The sequence below is a fragment of the Xiphias gladius genome, chromosome 6 (genome assembly GCF_016859285.1).
Source record: "Xiphias gladius isolate SHS-SW01 ecotype Sanya breed wild chromosome 6, ASM1685928v1, whole genome shotgun sequence".
NCBI lineage: Eukaryota > Metazoa > Chordata > Actinopteri > Istiophoriformes > Xiphiidae > Xiphias > Xiphias gladius.
In genome coordinates this window covers 23118843-23138871 of record NC_053405.1, presented here as the reverse complement: position 1 = coordinate 23138871, position 20029 = coordinate 23118843, and the positions used below count along the sequence as shown (strand labels likewise).

Sequence of the window (20029 nt, the reverse complement as noted above, 5' to 3'; positions counted from 1 at the left end):
AACGACCTATTGTCTTAAAATTTACAGGTTGTTTCTCAAGAAAAGTTCCTTCTGTCTGCTATTTATGCTTTTGCTCAAGCTGCAAGTTTTAGTACAAGGCTGCATTAGAAACATTAGTTTTCAAAATCCCCTGTCCTTGTCTTGAATACACCCACAGAGACATTAAGCTGCCCCTCTGGCCTCCTGCAGCGGTAATGGGGTGGGGGGGGGCTTCTAAATTTAACCCCCAGTGTTACGTGTGGAAGTGTGGAAACAATTCCTCAGACGCTGCGAGCTATTTTCTCTCATATGCTATAATTAGCCGAGTTTGTTGTCCTTTGTTTGTAGACAAAATACGCTTTTAGGCCAAGCCTCGGTGGTTGCAGTGACACCCCTTAAACATCTACTGTTTCATAGAACAAGTGAACTTATAACACTACCGCTCTCAAGTGGTAGAGTGGGTGTCAAGCAAGTCATGGAAGTGTTGGAAAAGAGCCTCCAGAATCATATTTGGATGAGTTGTTTTCCTCACACCTGTTTTTTGAAATGTGCCCTTTGCTTTGTTATCATACTGGCCCACACTGGCCTTGGCAGGGCTATTATGGGCACTATGAGTTGAATACAGATAAGAAAATACCCATGGGTGGAAGGGGCATTGTTCCTATAGGACACACACACACACACACACAAAAAGCGAATGACCAAGGCTGCGAAAGTATTGTCTTCTTCGCGTAAGACACAGAGAAAGGAAATGAGAGATGTATGATACAAAGGAACAGACAGAGGATCGTGTTTGTGATGAACATATAGTGATGAGTACGACAGATTTTCCATGTCAAACAAAAAAAACATCACACAAGAACTGCCTTAATCTGTGAGTGTTTTTCTTCTATAAAACTAGTTACATTTATTGCAGGTTTAGTAATACACTTTCAATAAAATACTGTAAGTTATATGAATAAAGGAACTGTACAAATGTGACTCTGGAAACATTGCTCTGATTGAGCTGAGGGAACTGCCTCCTTACCAGCCAACTAAAGAGAGCGTAAAAAGAAAAACGAAAACATTTGCTGATTCAATCATCTAAAAATTCCAGATGCCATTTCCTGCATTAGAGGAAGTGGGTGGATTTTGCCACAGGAAGTAGGCGTGTCCCCGTGTCTCGGCTGCCCCAGACCTTTTACTCGCTGTGTAAACATGATAGCATTCCTCCGGCTGTACGAGGAGAGCTGTGCTTACAAACGTATCATACAACCTTCATTTTTGTCTGAGGACTTATTAAGTTATCTCTTGTAAAAACATCTCAACACCACAGTGAACGGAGCTGTATTGCGTGTGTTGTCATTGTTCTTAAAGTGTAATACCAGCGGAACGTAAACAAATACTGTACAGTGAAAAGACTGAGGGACATTGGGTTTACTGGGGAGGGATATTTGCGGTCAGACAGGTGGCGTGCTGTAGCGGATCTCCGCGTTGAACTTGTCAGGCGTCTTGAGCAGCGGAGGCTTTTTCAGCATGTTGTGCTTCATGATCACCTCCTCGTTAGCATAGATTGGGGTGTCTGTGTCGTCAGAGTGGTACCCTGACTGGTATCCGCTCGTCTGATTGGATGATTCCGAGGCCAGAGACTCTTTACTCTTACAGCGCAGCAGCTGGCTAAAGAGCGAAACCAGGGAGAGGACATTTTCAATGACAAACACTGAAAATTAGATTTACACCAACAAAATCAAGGAATTTTTGGCTCCCAAATATGAGGGATAGTGAGTACAATGTAATGTGGGTTATTAAGACCTCACCTGAAGTTGGGTGTGGTTTGCAGCTGTTGATTCAAACCCTTCACCTCCTCTGGTGAGAAGCCCATACCGCTGTCTGTGTGACCCCCCTGCAGAAGTGCAGATGTTACAGTTGAAATGAACACCGGGGGTTGGGCCTCATTCACATTCTTCACTTTCCACCTTTGTTTGTTTGCAAATTAGAGCTGCAACGATTATTTTCATCATCAATCTAATCTCTTTTTTTGTGTAAAATGTCAGAAAATTATGAAAAAAATGCCCATCACAGTTTGTGCAAAGTGCAAAACCCAAAGAAATTTAGATTCCAATCACATAAGGCTGAAAAAGTAGAAAATCCTCACAACTGTGAGGCTAGAACTAGGAAATACTTGATATTTTTGGCTTGAAAAATGACTGAAAAGATTAATTATCAAAATTTTTGCTGCTTAATTTTCTTTTCTCAGCTAATCAATTACTTATCCGTTACAAAGACTGACTTATTTTACATCATACATCATCTAATATCAAGCAAATCATGTTTCGTTCTTAGTTCAATGAGGCTGTCTTTTCCACTAAGCTACATGACAAACTTCCTTTAAAAAATCATGAAAATAATAGAAGTATTAACTCTATGAGTTAATTTCCAAACTTTCAGCAGGGAATCTTCGGCGGATTAAAAAAATGTAAAAAAGAAAAGAACATTTCAGACAATTTTGCTGAATCGCACAAAAGTAAGATCAAATCTATGTGCATCTGTTTTATGAATGAGGTGTATGCACTGGCTGTCCTGATTCAAGGACGCTCACCACAGGGATGTCCTCAAACGTCTTCACGCTGAGGGGCCGACTGCACCTCTCAGTCTGCTGGGACAGTCTGCACACAGAAGAAGTCAATGAATGACGATTCACCACTGAGCTCTTTGACATTTAGAAAGGTTAGCAAAAGTGCAGAGTGACAGGTGAGATCATCATGCTGACCCAATGGATCGCGGGTTGTCATAGTGGAGCTGAGCCTCCAGGATTTCCCCACTTTTAGGTCTGCTGTAGGGGCTCCTGGGGTCAGGGGCCACAGGAGATCCCTCTGCCTCGCCTGCTGTCAGGGGGATGTAGTCCTTCCCATCCTGCAGACCAAAAAATGATCAATCAGTCATATCAAATATATTCCATTAATTACTTTTCCTTTTGCTCATTATACCAGCTTTTCCTGGTATAATGAGTTTGCATCAGTTTGTTCTAGTTCAGCTTCAGACAATGACTTCCTAAAGTTCCAAGAACAACTTGGCAACACTCAGTAAAGGGGTGTGAACTTGCTGGAATCAGCTGTGCATTATGCGAGTGGATAGGGAACACTGACAGCCTTAACAAAAGCATAATGAAAGATAGGGAGTGAGAGATATTGGCAAGGGAACTGGTGTGCCTTTATTCAAAATTGCATTATGGACCATACGGGCTGCTCGGTGCAGAAACTGGTACATTTGCCATAGTCTGTACGGCAGATGTACCAGATGTGTCTTCTGTATTTATTTTTTATATTCATTTTTTTTGGAGAGCTTAAATGTTTTCTGCTGTTGAACTATAGCTGTGATGAAGATACCTGAAATGTGAATGTTATATATGGACCCCCACACACACCTGTTGAGCACTGGCCTGTAGCAGATTGCCCAGATGTTCAACCAGTTCTGCAAACGTCGGCCTGTCTGTTGGACGATCCAGCCAGCAGTCCAACATGGTCTGGTATCTACGAACACACACGATAAATTGGATTATAATAAGACAGTAGTTTGAGTCATATTTCTGTCATAAGTTTAACTGCATCATGGTGACTTTCCACTCACATCTCAGTGGTGGCGTATTCTGGGGGTCTCATCCTGGTGCCTTCCTTAAGCCTTCTGCAGAAAGACTCGTCGATGCAAACACCCGGATAGGGAGAGGCCCCTGTAATAGATATGACATACAGTAGGTTATATAACAGGTATACAGTGGTCATTATGTGTCTAGTGTTGTGTATACAAGTGACTACTAGGTTTACCTAAAGAGAAGATCTCCCAGAGCAGGACCCCAAAGGACCAAACATCGCTTTGTGTGGTGTACACCCTGTCAAATATAGTCTCAGGAGCCATCCACTTCAGAGGCAGACGGGCCTGGAGCAAGATGAAGATGTACATTTCACTGCTTCACATGCCCTTAACAGTGTGACTGACAGTCTATACATCAGTTTAGGGGACTCACATCTCCTTTGCGGACATAGTCAGGGTCTTTGTAGACATCTCTAGCGAGGCCAAAGTCGCAGATCTTCACCACATTGTTCTCTGAGAGCAGGATATTTCTGGCTGCTAGATCTCTGTGGATACACTAGAGAGAAAACAGAAATAGGAGAATTTACATTCTCGTGGATTTCAGAGTGATTATTATTATCTTTCTAAAGCCAGATCTGCAATTAACTGTAGTTTCACCTTGCGGGAGGACAGAAACTCCATGCCTTTGGCCACCTGGAAGCTGTAGCTTATGAGATCCTCCATGGTCAGATGGTCTTCATCTGAGCTCTCTGTGGTCACATGATGCATTTTACAATCAGAAATGTGTGCCAAGTGTGCACAAGCATTGAAGTGGGTGAAAAAATGAAAAGCATGTCATTCAGAGTTGTCTTCAGCACCTTCTTGAGTGTCCATGTTGCTGCCTGAAGCCTTGTCTCCAGCTGTGGAGCAGACAGCCATTCCCGTGCAGATGTCCAGCCGGGCAATCTTCCCCAGACCCAGATCCCCTTCGGTCACATCCTCCTCAGTAGACACCCACTTCTGGCTATCCACCCGCTTCCTCTGTTGACAACAGGAAAACACAGATATCATTTAAGAAAATTAGGAAAAAGATCATAAAAATATATTCAGGATGCATGTATTGTTTTGCCCATGTTAGATACAATCTGGTGGTCAGCACTGGAGCACATTGCTGTGTAATGGTCTGTGGTCAATGATGTGACTATGTGCAGTATAACCACATCAGAGGGCTGGCTGCGTTTTATGGGCTGCATGCGCGTTACACATCATTTACCTTGTATGGACTGTACTCTCCGCGCTTGCTCTTCAGGTAGCTGGAGAGATTTCCATGTTTACAGTACTCTACAATCACCATCAGCGGCCCTGCGGAGAGAGGGAAGAGGAAGTCAAGGATCAAAGCAAGATCAACAACTCACAACTACACACTACAGGACCACAGAGGACATCTAGAGGCTGATTTAATGAGAAGTTTAAGGCATATTAGAGAGAAAGGAAAATAAATATAAGCCCCACCAAATGAACACAGATAACTGATTGAAGGCGAACTGTAATTAGGTCAGGGAACATATTTAGAGTTCCATCCCTAGCTTTCATAAAGAAGAAAATTAGTCCGGAGCGCTGCATGCTTGGAACACAAAAAGGGAAAAGGTAATGAAGTACAGTACAGACGCGTTTTGTATGATGACTCACCCCCAGGCTTTGTACAGGCTCCCAGCAGGTTGACAACATTGAGATGATGTCCAATATGAATGAGAATTTTCAGCTCTGACATCAAGGCGCGGTACTCACTAGATGTGGCTCCCTCTGTAACACAGAGAGATAAGTTTAAGTTATGTGTTTTTGGAGGTTTTCATTGTCTGTACTGGAGGACAAAATACTCACCCTTAAGCATCTTGACTGCAACAGTGGTGCACGTGGTAGCTTTCTCGATGCCAAAGGCGGCTGCTTCTACCACCTGGCCAAACGCTCCTCGTCCCAGCGGTTCACCTTTAATGCAAAGCATTTGTCATGAAGACACTTGCAAGCAACATCATCAGTGCAGATATTGTTGTCTATTTTTGTCCAATATTTATATCAAAGTGATCCGCCCACCACTTTGGTCTAGACTGGAATATCTCAACAACCACAGGATAGATTGCCATTACATTTTCACATCCATTGTCAACAGATGACACATCCTACTGACTTTGTGATCACCTGACTTTTCCTCTAGCGCAAACAAGAGGTTAAAATTTTTAGTGAGAAGTGTCAACAACTGTTGGATGGATTGCAATGAAGTTTGGTACAGACTTAGTGTTACCCTCACGATGAATTGTAATGATGAACTGTGGCAATACCCTGACTTCTCATCCAGCACCATCATCAGGTCAAAATGTTCATTGTCCAATTCTTTGTGATATTCCCAACAGCCTCAGCTGTCGCATAATTAGTAAACGTTAGCTTGCTAACATGCCAAACTAAGAGGTTGAACATGGCTAACATTATACCTGTCAAAGATCAGCATGTTAGCAGTGTCACTGTGAGCATCTTAGCTTGCTGATGTTAGCATTTAACTGCACCCAAGTAGCATCACAGAGCCGATAGCATGGCTGTAGAGTCTTAGACTATGTCTGAAATCAAGTACTGTAGAAGTACTGTACATGCCGTGAACATTACTTTTTTCGACCCCTTGTGGAATTTTTGCGGTCAATATATATTGTAGATACAGTTACACACTCAGAATTCAGACACTCAAATAAAATAGCGGGCAGTAAATGTAGTACTCATACACTCACTGAGCACTTTATTAGGAACAACATACTAATACTGGGTAAGGCCTCCCTTTGTTCTCAAAACAGCCTCAGTTCAAGATGTTGGAAACGTTCCTTTGAGATTCTGCTCCATGTTGACATTACTGCATCACATAATTTCTGCAGATTTGTCGGCTGCACCTTCACACTGCCAATCTCCCGCTCTTCCACATCCCAAAGGTGTTCTACTGGATTCAGATCTGGTGACTGGGGAGACCACTGAAATCACTGTCATGTTCATGAGACCAGTTTGAGATGACTTTTGCTTTGTGACATGGAGCATTATAATGCTGGAAGCAGCCATTGGAAGATGAGTCAATTGTGGCCATAAAGGGATGCACATGGTCAGCAACAATACTCAGATAGGCTGTGGCATTCAAATTATGATTGATTGGTATTAAGGGGCCCAGGATGTGTTAAGAAAATATTGCCCACACCATTACACCACCACCACCACCCTGGACCGTTGACACGAGGCAGGTTGGGTCCATGGATTCATGCCGTTGACACCAAATTCTGACCCTTCGATCTGCATGCCTCATCAGACCAGGCTACATTCCTCCAGTCGTCAATTGTCCAGTAATGGTGACCCTGTGCCCACTGCAGCCTCGGGTTTCTGTTCTTGGCTAACTGGAGCAGAACCCGACGTGGCCTTCTGCTGTTGTAGCCCATTCACCTCAAGCTTTCGACGTGTTGTGCATTCCGAGATGCCTTTCTGATCAACGCAGTTGTAAAGAGTGGTTATTTGAGTTACTGCAGCCTTTCTGTCAGCTCCAACCAGTCTGGCCTCCTCTGACCTCTCTTATCAACAAGGCGTTTCTGCCTACAGAACTGCTGCTCATTGGAATTTTTTTTTTTGTTTTTGGCACCATTCTGAGTAAAACTCTAGCAACTGTTGTGTGTGAAAATCCCAGGAGATCAGCAGTTTCAGAAATACTCAAACCAGCCTGTCTGGCACCAACAATCAAAGTCAAAGTCACTGAGCTCTCATCTTTTTCCTAATTCTGATGTTTGATGTGAACAGTAACTGACCCTCCTGACCTGTATCTGCAGGATTTGATGCTTTGCACTGCTGCCACATGATTGGCCGACTGGGTAATTGTATCGATAAGCAGGTGTACAACTGTTCCTAATAAAGTGCTTGGTGAGTGTATAAGGTAAGTAGGAAGTGATTTCGGACATAGCCTTAGTTTTGTTCTCACAGAGGACAAAATGATCCTAGAACTGTAGCTGTGGTCAAGTTTTGTTACTGCTTGGAGTGGCAGAAGTTTGATATTTAAACCATTTATCCATCTCTTTTAGCTTTCTATTTCATCTTATCTGCTCATTTGCTAGATAGTTTTTACTCCCCCTCAAGTTTGTGGTGAATGTTACAACTGGCTAATTTTAGTGGGTTCCTATCGAATATTTATATCTTTTTTCTTACTTAATCATAATCTCTAATTTTTCAAATTTACCAAGCTACTCTTTCTACACAACCTCTGGTAACTGCAGAAGTAAGTTACCCACTTGGGTAAAAGATATACTATTTTTGAATCACTGCAGTAATCCTATTGTACGTGAATTTCTGTCTGTTGTTACTTATTTCTTTATTTTCAAGACTACACAGCTATGCTAGCAGCTCTGTGAGTCTGAACTTTAGCTTTGTGCTACCTGCTAATGTCAGCATACTCAAATTCACACAGTGACAATGTTAAAATGCTGATGTTTATCTCATGTTTACTATCTTCACCATCTTAGTTTAGGGTGTTGTTGAGAGTTGTTGAGATATTTCAGTCTGGACCAAAGTGGTAGAGCAACCAGCCATCAGACCGACATTGCCATCCCTAGGACTGATCCACTTGGTTGGCTAAAAATAATTTAAAAAACAGGCATATCACTAAAAGAAAATAACGAAAATAGAAATAAAGAAAAAACTGAAAAATAGAACTATCATTCAGCATATTGTGATGTGATCATTTATAACCTCTTCAGGGATGTGTAGGGATTCAGTGTCTTGCTAAAGGACACTTCAGCAGTGCAGATGCTTGTTGTCACAAGTACAAAAACTGCATACAGTACTTCCTGGATTGAATCAGATTTATGTCTCACCTAGCTTCAGCCTGTCCCGAGGAAACTCCCATTTGTTAGCATCATACGTGAGCCTTTCACACTGCTCGTCCATGGGCATGTCCTCTGAGTCCAGGATCATTGATAGGTAGCCCGTCTTCAGATCCCCACCATTTGGCTGAAACAGTGATAGAGCGATAAAAAATTAGACATAGGCAGAGATGTAATGTGTGAATTAATGAGCTGCTTTTTGTCACGGTTTTCCCCTTTCACTAAATTAAAGACTGTATAGCAGTTTTCCAGTAACTCTGTTGCCCCTCAAGTAAAGGGGCCCCAACCAGTGCTGCGGGTTTACGTGACTTATGGGAGCAGAAAGTGGTCCTGTTGTTTTCTGGATACAAAGGAGAGCAGCCACTGAGAGCCAGACCAGTCGCTTCTAATCAGTCGTACAAACCCACAGTGTGTGTGCTCGTGTATGTGTGTGTCTTCGCTGCAATTTTTCTAGTCATTATCGGGTCCCCTGTGTGTAACTGGAGGGAAAATCCGAGGAAGGAAAAGTGTGACAGAGGGAGGATGAGGATGAGGACTAGGAAGTTCTTACTCTCTTTCTTCCACGGATGACGAAGACGATCAGTAACCAGAAAAACATGGCGATGACCACTGACCCGATAGGAACAATCAGTTCCACATTAGTCTTTTCCTCTGCACCTAGAATAAACACAACAATGTGATTTGCAGAAGTATTCACAAACAACCTTATAATAAAAAGAGTCAAACGAACAGATCATACAATTAATTTGACACATTTTTTGGCTCATTCTTCTTCTTCAAAAAAAAAAATGGGACAGTCACATGGGAAAATCAAGTATAATTTTAATGACATGCCTTGGCAGTGTTGCGTAAAGTTCAGACAGGTTTGTCCTTGTCTTTGGCATGTACAAGTGTATGTATATGTCTGTGTTTTGGTTGGAGGAAGGAGACTGTTGGAATCTGGACTGTAAGCAAACTGATATTTTATCTAGTCATAACAAATGGTCAGTAGTCAGCACCAACGACTACTGCCAAAGACAACTTGGAAAAGTTAAACACACCTATCAGAGCCATAGTAATGTGAAACTACATGCTGCAATGAACAATTCAGTTTAGGGACAAAAAATTATTAGGGGGAAAGAGAGGGTCAGACGAGGAGAGGGTGATGTATTTTTTTCTTCTTTTCTCAAAGGTGGGTAGTCTGAATTTTAGGGGAGAAAATGAGGGGCTCTTTAACTTTTTCTAATCACAGATGCATTCTTCCCTCGTAAAATTTATTGTAAAAAAATGTTTTTAAAAAATCAAGTCGTAATGTCACAAAGATGGCTTTCATTTGCCATGCCCGGCCTTGTGCCTCTGGCAGCATGTAAATGATTTGACGGACAGTCAGGCATCTGATCTCATAAATATCAGACTATAACTTCATCTGAGCTAATTCATACATCTTTTTGTTAAGTCCAAAAGAAGCCACAGAGCTACTGCCTGTGCTTGTTTCACTCAAAACTCCTTCACATACAGAGATTTACTTGTCAGTTCACCCAACTCGTTAGCAGAGCAGGGAGCTACTGTAACTGGGTCTGCATTCTCCTGGCGGGGCCCAGGTCACGTAGGCCCTGGTTCTAGTTAGCAAATTTGTTTGTTTGTCACTGTGTCCCTGTTTTCAGGACAGAAAAGGGGGGATAGGAGAGCAGAGGCTGGAGCTGGGGCAGGGCTGGCCTCTCCCTTTGTCCTGAAGCCTCCTCATTGTTTTAGATTTAGAAACTCCCAGGAGGATGTGCGCTAACTGGAACAACTTCCTGTCATGCGGAAGCAAAGTTATTCTTACTCTACATCTTTGATATCAAAAATGTTGTATGTGTGATGTAAAACCTTGAGGCCAGATATAAATATAAGGTCTTTGTGCATATTGTGGGTTTTGCAATGAGGTTAAGACTAAACTCACTTGCATGAACTATGAACTATTCTTTATAGTCAGTCATACTGAACGGACCTATCGGGCACAGGCCCAAAGGCCCAAAGGGTCAGGAGGCCCCCGTGCCAGAGTCACGGTTTAAAGCGGCTGTTAACATTTCTTGTTGGAAAGTCAATCAAATGACTACAAAGTGGAACATAAAGAGAGAGAGACAGAGAGACACAAAAGTACAAACTATGACTACAAAGGATTCGGCCCATACTTTCTTTCGTTTTGGGCGTCTTGCCCTTATGTAAGAGGGTTGGGGGGCCTTTTACATCTCTGTGCCCATTCTTTCATAATCTATCCGTACTATCAGCAAACAGGAAATGTTCCTTCATTAAACATTGCTTTATTTCACTTATAAGTAGCATGATTTGGATCCAGATCAAGCAGGGACTGACCTTCAGTCGTCAAAAAGGCCTGTAAGGTGTCACAGCCAAGGCTGTTACAGGCACTGCAGGTGTATAGACCATTGTCCTCCTTCTTCACACGCTGAATGGTCAAGATGTGGTTGTGCTGGCTCAGAATCACGCCTGAAAGCAACGCACAGTGTTTTTAACAGCGGGGTCAACTCGTGAAAGTGAGTCAGTTTTCTTCGAAAAGCCACGCATGTCTCACCTGAGCCCTCCACCACAGTGTGGTTGTTTTTGGTCCACACCACCACTGGGTTTGGTGTCCCAGCAGCATCACAGCGGAGAGTAATCGTTGCACTTACATTAACTTTTTGGTCGGTTAAATTATTAAGAATCCTTGCCGCCTCAAGACCTAAAATCAGAATCAAACAAGATTCATTTTCATCACACTGAAAAATATTAATGTCATTTTTTTTTAACTTTTTTAAACGTGCTCATTTTAAACATCTGATAGAATCAGTTGATGTTGTTAGACACTGAAATGATCATGTTTTATCATCCACTCTTAATACCTGCAGAATAATACATTACTCATACTTTCTCTTTCTATTATTGCATATTCTTCATGATCTTAATATTCATAGAGTGCATTCTGCCTTTTTTTAAAGATAGTGAAACTTGTCTTTTTACAGCTTCTTAAATGTGAAAACAGTGCAAGTAAAATAATCTCACTCTTCAGGCAATAAACTCCACTTCTGAGATTGAAAATATGACCAAAAAAAGTGTTTTTTTGTTTTTGCAGTGCACAACTCTGTGAGAGATGTGTCCTATACAATTGAATTATGGTTTTTCTATGTGAATAATTGATTTGTAGGTCCTGAATAGCACAATATTTTCAAACACAAAAAGGGAATTGTAAATTTTTGTTACCTCTGAGAGAGAGCCGGCGTAGCAGGCAGGTTCTCTCCCCAGTCTTGATGTTTTCCACCTGACAGGCATACAGACCCTCATCCCGACGGGACGCGTTGGGCAGCGGCAGCTCCAGGGTTACGTTGGTGCCCTGCAGGCTGGACAGCACTGCCTGCGAAAGGGGCCTCCGCTGCAACGGCAGGGAGCGACAGGGCTGCACCGACGGCACCTGCTCTGACTCGGAGATGTTGGCCACACGGAACCAGGTGAGGTTTCTGTAGATGAGCCTGTCTGCCTTACACCTCAAAACTACATGGTCCTCCTCTAAGGGCTCGTTGGATGGTGACACACTTACCTCAAGGCCACCTAACAGAGATGGACACACAAGCAAGAATGAGAACAGACATGAAGAACACTGAAATGATTACGGAAAGAGCCCACATGAAACAAGAAGAAAGAAAAAGCACAGTGCTCACGTGTCACATGGAAAAAGATGATGCGTGAATCCTCTCCTACTTTGTTGGCAGCCATGCATCTGTAGAGGGCATGGGCCTCAGCTTTCTGCATCTTCAAAGAGCTCACAGTTTTCTATGGAAACACACTCTTTGCACGTTAAATACAGATACAATAAACAGATGCAATGCAACATCCACATTTATCTGATAGGATTCTTATGGTGGCTGGCTGCGGGGTAAATGGCATGTAATCAAGAGGAATTATTTACCTTCTGGGCATGATCAGTGTCTGTCGTAATTCGGTCTACAGGGTTGTGACCAGTGCTGTTGCTGATATCTCTCCAACCTGTACACTCCTTCAGCTGTATCTCAGACTTGATCAGCCCTGACCTGTTGGACAAAAATGAACAAAAACCAGCTAAAATATGTCAAACTAAAATATGTCACTATGATACTTTCGAAAAGATTTCCTCACCAACTGTGCAAATTGCTGTATAGGTACCAGAAGTTTCTTTTTCATTCTAATACACCAAATACTTATCACCCCTGACAAATGACAAATAAAGACATTTATTTACTTATTATAGCTATGTACTTGTTTTTCATGCTTCGATTTGCAAAAATAGGTGAGCTTCGTTATTCTTTTTACTACATTTTGCAATTTTTTTTTAGTGGAGACACACAGCAAACTGCTGTCAGTCAAAATCACAGGAAAATATACAGGAAAACTGCGTATTTGGTCGAATAAGACTGCGAAGCTGTGTACGTGATAATGAGGGGAAGAAAGTGTGATTGAAGAGACGTAGTTCCTGCAGGAAGAAGCTCTTTTTTGACAGAGAGCAAGATGAGAACAACAGGAAACGTAGTGCAGGACTGAGGAAGTGCTCTGATGTGAAGGCAGAAGATAAGGGACCTGCTGATGGTGAACGCGGCCATGTACACCGCCTCCTTTCTATCAACACTCGTCAAATCACCGCATACCTGTTGCGTAACCGCTGAGACCTCCTGTCTGTCCTGTACAGTATATTGCACTGACAGAGCTGCTATCTTAAACAACTGATCCAGAGAGGACATGGATTGGAGTACAAATGTCTGATTCTACAATATTAGTAAACACGTTCTGAGTCTGAATAATTGGTTTCCTTCTAAAAATGGACATTGTGAAGACCGTGAATCACATCCGCTGATCTGCATCAGGTCTGAGAGCACCCTCATTGTCTCTTCTCTTGTTTTTGATCAACATCACGAAAGCAGCTATTCCTCTCTAAATCAACAACCTGTTGACAATGCGTGACTGAGAGGCATGTGAACACTGCGTGCATACACAAAAGGAAGTCCCCCCTTTTTCTCTGTCTTTTTCTCTCTCCGTCGCCCACACTCACACACACACACACACACACACACTGAAGAAAGTCGACTTACACAAAGACCTCTGGACAGTCCTCTTTGGACATCCACTGCCACTGGATGTGTGCAGGTGTGGGAAATCCACGAGCGGTGCACCTTAGAATGGGGCTACTGCCAAACGGGTACACATCAGTGTCCACTGCCACTTCCTTCTCAATGATATGAGGAGGCACTGTAGAAGAAGACATCAACAGTTATCGCCACTGTCTCTTGACCAATAGCGTCAGGCAGCTCAAGAAAGAAAAAGAGAAGAGAAAGAAAAGGGAAAACATGCCATTGACCAGCAGCTGGAAGGAGCGTCTGTGTTCCTCTTTAGTAATCCTGTTGGTCAGGACCATTGTGTAATTCCCTGCATCCATTTCTGTGACTCCACGGATGACGAGGGCATCATTTCTCTGTTTTATTCTGTAGTCATCCTTCAGTGGTTGGCCATTCTTTAACCTGGGCAGACAGAGGAAAGTATTTTCACAAAGCAATCCGTAACAGTATCTGGAACGACATGAATGTAAGAAGATCAAGATGGAAAGTTAATTCTGTCTTCAGCATGTGGACTAGAACTTTCTCACATGTCACCAGAGCTATACAGTACGCTGATTAACTGTATGACAAACTGGTACTAGTATTAGTGTTCTACTGTGAACATACCATCTAAAGCTGGGGTCTGGGTAGGCTGAGTACTTGACAGGGATCAGGGTAGTTTGATCTCCCACATTTACCTCCCAAACCTTCATCCATGGCTCTTTCATATCAATGAAGGGCTTTTCTGGAAAAATAAAGTCACAAAACGCTGTTAGGGACACAAATCAACAATATTTCAGTATAAAGTACAGTCAACATGGCTGAAAGGAATTTGCTTTGGCAAGCTCACATAGAAAAAAAACCAACAGAAACCTCAGGACATCACCTAGTAACTACACTGAGACATAAAGCGGTAAGAAAAAATAAATAAATATATGTAAATATATATACATCTCACATAGTGAAAGGAGTATCTATGTATCTAACTCTACAACCAAGTTCCTGTGGATTTTCTGTTGGTTTAATTCATATCCACGTTTTTTTTTAGCTAAGTGAACTGTATTCTTTTAAGGAAGGTAAGGTGATGATATCTTACGTAGCAAACAGGTACCCCAGCATGAGCATTTATGCCATGTTAACGTCATATCATTTGAACTACAGGCAGACGAACGGGAGAAACAGTTCACATCAGCCTCAGAAATTTCTGACACTCACAGTATCTCCCACTTGGTGAAAAGTGCAACAGACAGGTCCACCAACTGTTGGCAAAATGGACATGCACCACCGCTGACAGCTATTTAAAAACAAAATCTAATCTTCACACATATACAATAGAGACAGTTCAGTCAGAACTGTAGGAGCTAGTTTATTTGTATGTGGTTTCACCAGTTCCACTAACAAACTTCTACAAATCAAAAACAAACAAGTCAAAAATATAACTGAAAACATCAATAGATGAGTTATATAAAAAAAATGTATTGTAAAAAAAACTATACTACACTAAACTATACAGCTTTATACATTTCCTTTAACCTCTGATCAGTTGGTTTTTATTCTTTCCTTTACGACCAATCAGTTTACAGAATTAATTAAAAATTTGATTTGTTTGACTTCTCTGTTTATCTCTCTTGCTTATTTTAGCTTTAACTTGGTAGCTAGCGACCTAGCTACGCAGCTAGCCACCAGTGTTTTTACAGTGTTTTCAGCAAAAACACAAGCATAAGGAAAAAGGGAAATTTTGCTTGGGGGAAAATAGGGAATGAATAAATGATCAAATGTGTGCCAAGAACCAAACAAATCGTGGATTTGAAAAATGAAAACTGAGCCAGGGAAAAATAAACAAAAGAATGAAACCAATTTGAATTTAGGAAAGAGAAAAAAATAAGGAGAATGTAAAAAGCTTTTCGCTTTTTTATCAACTGACTGGAGGTTAAATTAAAAGAATAAACCTTGATATTCCTTTTTACAAATGTTTTTTTATTATTCGACTAATAATTATTATATATTGATTGAATCATTTATATTTTGACCTGTCTGATAACCTTCGATTAATCAGTCTCAGGGCTCCATTGGAAACATCCAGGAGGAAAAAAAGTGAGGGGAAAAACTATTTGGAAAAAAAGTTCCAACCACACAGGCGGTCTCTTCATCCACAGTAATTCATGGAAAAATAGCAAATGGTATCATTGCAGCATCGCAACTTACCGGCCAAACAGCAGTTGTCAAACTTTCATAACTTTATATCACGTTCTCGACAATAGCACAGTGTCCGAATACAGTGTAGAACATTCAGTATGTCAGGCTGAATCACAGGGAAAGAATTTATATTTGATATAAAGGTGCAATAGCCATAAAAATTCAGAATGACTGTAGAATGAGTGCAACTTTTCTTGGATCCAGTTAACACATCACAACCCCTAGCTGTCTTTAAAGGGGAAAACCCTATTCCTCGGATTTCTGATGAAGTTTTCATTAGTTATTGCTTTTATAGCATGGAAAAGTTCCTGGATGGGGGGATGTAATTTATCAAAATGTCTTAAGAATGTTATTCACCAACACAACTGTACTCTGAGCACGGACACGGCCGTCTACAACAGCAGCACTGTGTCTTGAGTGCACCTACCATACACTTTAAGAACCGCTGAGGCACTCTTCTCCATCTGCCCACTGGACGCAGTGCAGGTGTATTCTCCACTGTGATCGACCGTCACATTCTCCACTATGAGGGTGTTGGACAGCTCCAGAGAGCTCCACAGCTTCTTCTTGTGGGGCGTCGCGTGGGTCGGCCTCGAACCATTCACTGAGGTCTGGCATTAGGGAGAGACATCAGAAATGAAAGGTGACACAGAGCACATGTGGACACTTCAAAATAACTGTGAAAATGGAGTGTGGAAATTTTTTCTTAGAGACAGAAGTAACCAAATATTGGTGTTAGATCTCCACGCCAATTTTTCTTATGTAAGAAGTCAGCAGATCAAAAACACATCTGCTCATCTTTGCACATTGACCTGGTAGAGAGACAAACTGAAGGATCCCTAAAAGCAGGAAGTGAGGAATATGTGCAAGGTCAACTGGAAGTGGGAAACAGAACTTCTTGCTTCTCTCTGAATCCTTTCACGACTTCTTTAAAGGTATACGAGGACGTTAATCCTCACAGAGGAAGAGCAGAAAGCACCACTGGGCACTGACCAGGGCCTGACCAGAGTGCGTCCAGTTGAATTCGATGCCCACATTGAGCTCGGTGTGGGCAGTGCAGCTGAGCACCAGCCGCTCCCCCACAGACAGCCTCACTTGCGCCGGGGTCAGGGTGAGGTCATATATCTTGTATCCTGCGGAAAAGGGAGGGAAGACACGGCAGTCAGTCGGCGGTGTATTGTTCTCCTGAGACTACAGACTCTCTCTCTCTCTGCACCACCTAGTGTCTCACTCTCTCTCAGACACACACACACAAGCAGAATTACAACTGATATTTTGCTGTGTGAATCTTTTTCCATCTTACCGACAACAGCCACAATGTAGAGAGGGGACTTAAATGTCTCATTTCCAATACGAGTCTGGCAGGACACGACGCCAGCATAGCTTATCAGGTAACTGGGAACAGTGAAACCCGTCTTAGCGTCCCACAGATAATCCTTCCCATCTGGTTGCAGCTCCTTGTTTGGATACTTCTGACAGACACAGAAATGTACTGATTTTGAACAAAGAATTGGAAAAAACACCAATTTTTTCACACGAGCAAGCTTATCTGATTACGTAAATACGAAATCATTACTTTTTCAAACGTCGCATTAGATAAAAGAGTTAGAGTATGTAAACTGGTGTGAGATAATCAGCAGCTGTTACAGATTACAGCGGAACTGATATCACTCCTGAGAATGTTTTTCAGTATGCTAGCTTGAAACTTCATTTTGTCTCACCTCTCACTTCCATGTTTTTAAAGGGGCATTCCACCAGTTACTAAAAATGTACCAAAAATGTAGAACAGAAAGCATGGGCATTGAGTTTGACCAGGCATCAAGGGTCAACTGAAATGATGCTGTTGGTTGCATTTTGGGAAATGCAGGATCCAGTGTTTAGGGAGCTTGATCCGGAGCAGGGACAAAAAAAATCAAAATATCTTGTCGTTTTTCGCTTTGATTTTGGCCATTCCTTTTTAAATCGGACTCTTCTGAGTCCCCTAACTTTATAGAAATGCAACACTATTGCCATAATTGAGGTATAATATTAATTTATATTAATGTGCCCCAAACGTAGGGCCCATTAATATAAAACAATGAAACCTTTTATGATTTAAAACCAAATGGTTTAATGACTGCTACGCCTTGGCAGAAGATGAAGGGAACAGAAGAAACTCTTCCTTACAGTGTGGAGTGTAACGTTGAGATTCTCCACCGAGCCTCGGCACGGTATCACCACCCGCTCTCCTTCACGGATGAACACCACCTCATATTCTTTCTCAGATGGCACAAATGGCACCTTGTAATCTAAGATCAAAACACATACACAAACATCAGATCTGTGTGTAAATTAAATCAGGACAGGGACATAGCAGGGAGGTGGACAGGTTGGAGCTAATTGACCTTTAAATTAGGTCTCTGACTTGAGAGTAGTCTTGTGAACCATAGTGTATTATTTAAGAAAAATAAATATATATATATATATATATATATATATATATATATATATATATATATATATATATATATTTATATCACGTTTATATCATAACCCAGCATCACAACAAAACACAGCACCATATTGTCACCGCTATCACTTCAGCCACTGTATATTTGCCACCCCCAAAATAAGGTTGAAATGAGTTATACCATGGACAAACACATAAGCCGCAGCTGAAGTCTTGCCATCTTCGACTTTCAGGTCTCTGTAGGAACACCGATACTGTCCAGTTTCATTGACAGTTGCGTTGGAGATCCTCAGGGATGTGCAGAAGAGTCCCGATCCGCTGCAGTCACTGATGGAGAAGCGAGTGCTTGTAGGAGGAGTCGACCACCTCAAGTACTGGCGACCTCTGCCAGAAGAGTCGGACAATTATAAATGATCTGTTGATACACTGTGCATGTATGTGCATGTATGGATGGGTCAGTGGATGGAGGGAATGCAGTAAGGTACATTTACACATACCTGCATGTTAGTTCTAGGTTGTCTGATTTGTTCATCCTGTGAATGCCATAGATGTTAAGCGTTGGTGGATCAGGCATAAACCGCAGTTCAATGGCTGCAGGGATCAATAACACAATGACACAAGTCAATCACAGCAGAGACTGATGACAAGCACAATCAGGAGTGATGACGTCAGTCTTATTTGTCCCTAACAAGTAATAACTACATAAAGGGGGGCAGATGTCACATCACTATTGTTTCCGCACACAGTGTGGTTCTGGAAAAAAAATGTAATGGAAAATTTCATGGAAATGAAATCAGATCAAAAGCACAGGGTAAAAACTTAAAGTACAATAAAGAAAAAAAAAAAAAAGTCTCCAGTATGGGATGTGTTTCGTAACTTGCTCTGTGGCTACTACTTTTTCCACTGTTGCAGAAAATGTTGGAGCTGTGTAAAAACAGGAAGCAGGGGAAGATGGGCTGGGTCAAGCTCAATAGCGCTGCACAGTGTGGCGTAGGTGGGGTTCCTGTTTCTGAGGATACAGGCTGTCCACCTCCTCCCTGTGAGGCCCTAAAGCACATATTGTATTGTATGAAAAAAAAAAAAAGCTGACCAAGTGGGCATTATAGGAAATCTGTCTTAATTTAACCTAACGACCCCTAAATAAAATGCCAAACCTTATTCTTCAACTAATACAAACTGGGATTATGACTGGTTGTAACTAATTATTTTTTTGGTCAAAGAGTTCCCTCCTTTTTCTCCACATATCCCTTTGTCCTTGTATGAGAACAGAGATTAGCTGACACTACAGTACTTCTTCATATTCTTCACATTTCAGATTTATTTCAGTGAAGACTCAACTGTTCATAAACCCCAAAAATATCGTGAAAGACCACGAGTCTGTCCCCATGCTCACAACTGAGGACCACATTAAACTGACAGAAAAGTCAAAACTGGCTGGGAGCATGTCCTTTGGCTACGAACTTCTATATGACGAAGCTACTTAATTCTGCCATTCAATTTAGTCAATAGTTAAGGTGAAAGACTTAGATAAGCATTTTTTTTTTTTTTTTTTATCTTACCAGCAACACAACCGATTTTAAGAATAATGCCAAGTATTGGAATGACGGAGACTGCCTGAGCCATCATCCGACCGAAGACATGGACAGAGTCCTCATCAAAGTCCACTGTCAAAAAAGCCTCCCTGCAGAAAGAGTAATCCTAAACGCTCAGTACTAATCCACCGAGCCCTGGTGTTTTCTCCTCCACTCCAGAGAGAGTCTGTCCCGCCGAAGAGTCATGAAAACAAGCAGCGTCGGACGTGGATCAGCAGCGAGTCAAGTGCGGCTCTGTCCGTGAGAGTGTGTGTGTGTGTGTGTGTGTGTGTCCATGGAGCTGGAGCTGCTGCTGAGGATGGA

The 20029-nt window shown here is 41.9% G+C and overlaps 1 protein-coding gene across 2 annotated transcripts; it reads right to left on the bottom strand.

Moving 5' to 3' along the window:
- Positions 1-849: 849 nt before the first annotated feature.
- Positions 850-20029, bottom strand: kdr (kinase insert domain receptor (a type III receptor tyrosine kinase)). 2 transcript variants are annotated; one of them, XM_040129058.1, is made up of 30 exons: positions 19694-20029; positions 18632-18725; positions 18316-18518; positions 17852-17973; positions 16989-17157; positions 16679-16818; positions 16113-16296; positions 14117-14234; positions 13746-13912; positions 13487-13643; positions 12334-12454; positions 12086-12197; positions 11631-11975; positions 10966-11112; positions 10749-10880; positions 8965-9071; positions 8406-8541; positions 5407-5511; positions 5215-5328; positions 4799-4887; positions 4404-4566; positions 4204-4295; positions 3980-4102; positions 3780-3891; positions 3586-3685; positions 3383-3488; positions 2729-2871; positions 2558-2624; positions 1776-1861; positions 850-1635 (listed from the first exon to the last, which is right to left on the bottom strand). In XM_040129058.1, the coding sequence occupies exons 1-30, from the start codon at positions 19758-19760 to the stop codon at positions 1419-1421; spliced, it is 4038 nt and encodes a 1345-aa protein (XP_039984992.1). In that variant the 5' UTR covers positions 19761-20029; the 3' UTR covers positions 850-1418. The 2 variants fall into 2 exon arrangements, with proteins under 2 accessions (XP_039984992.1, XP_039984993.1); XM_040129059.1 differs by having other exon boundaries at positions 16989-17154.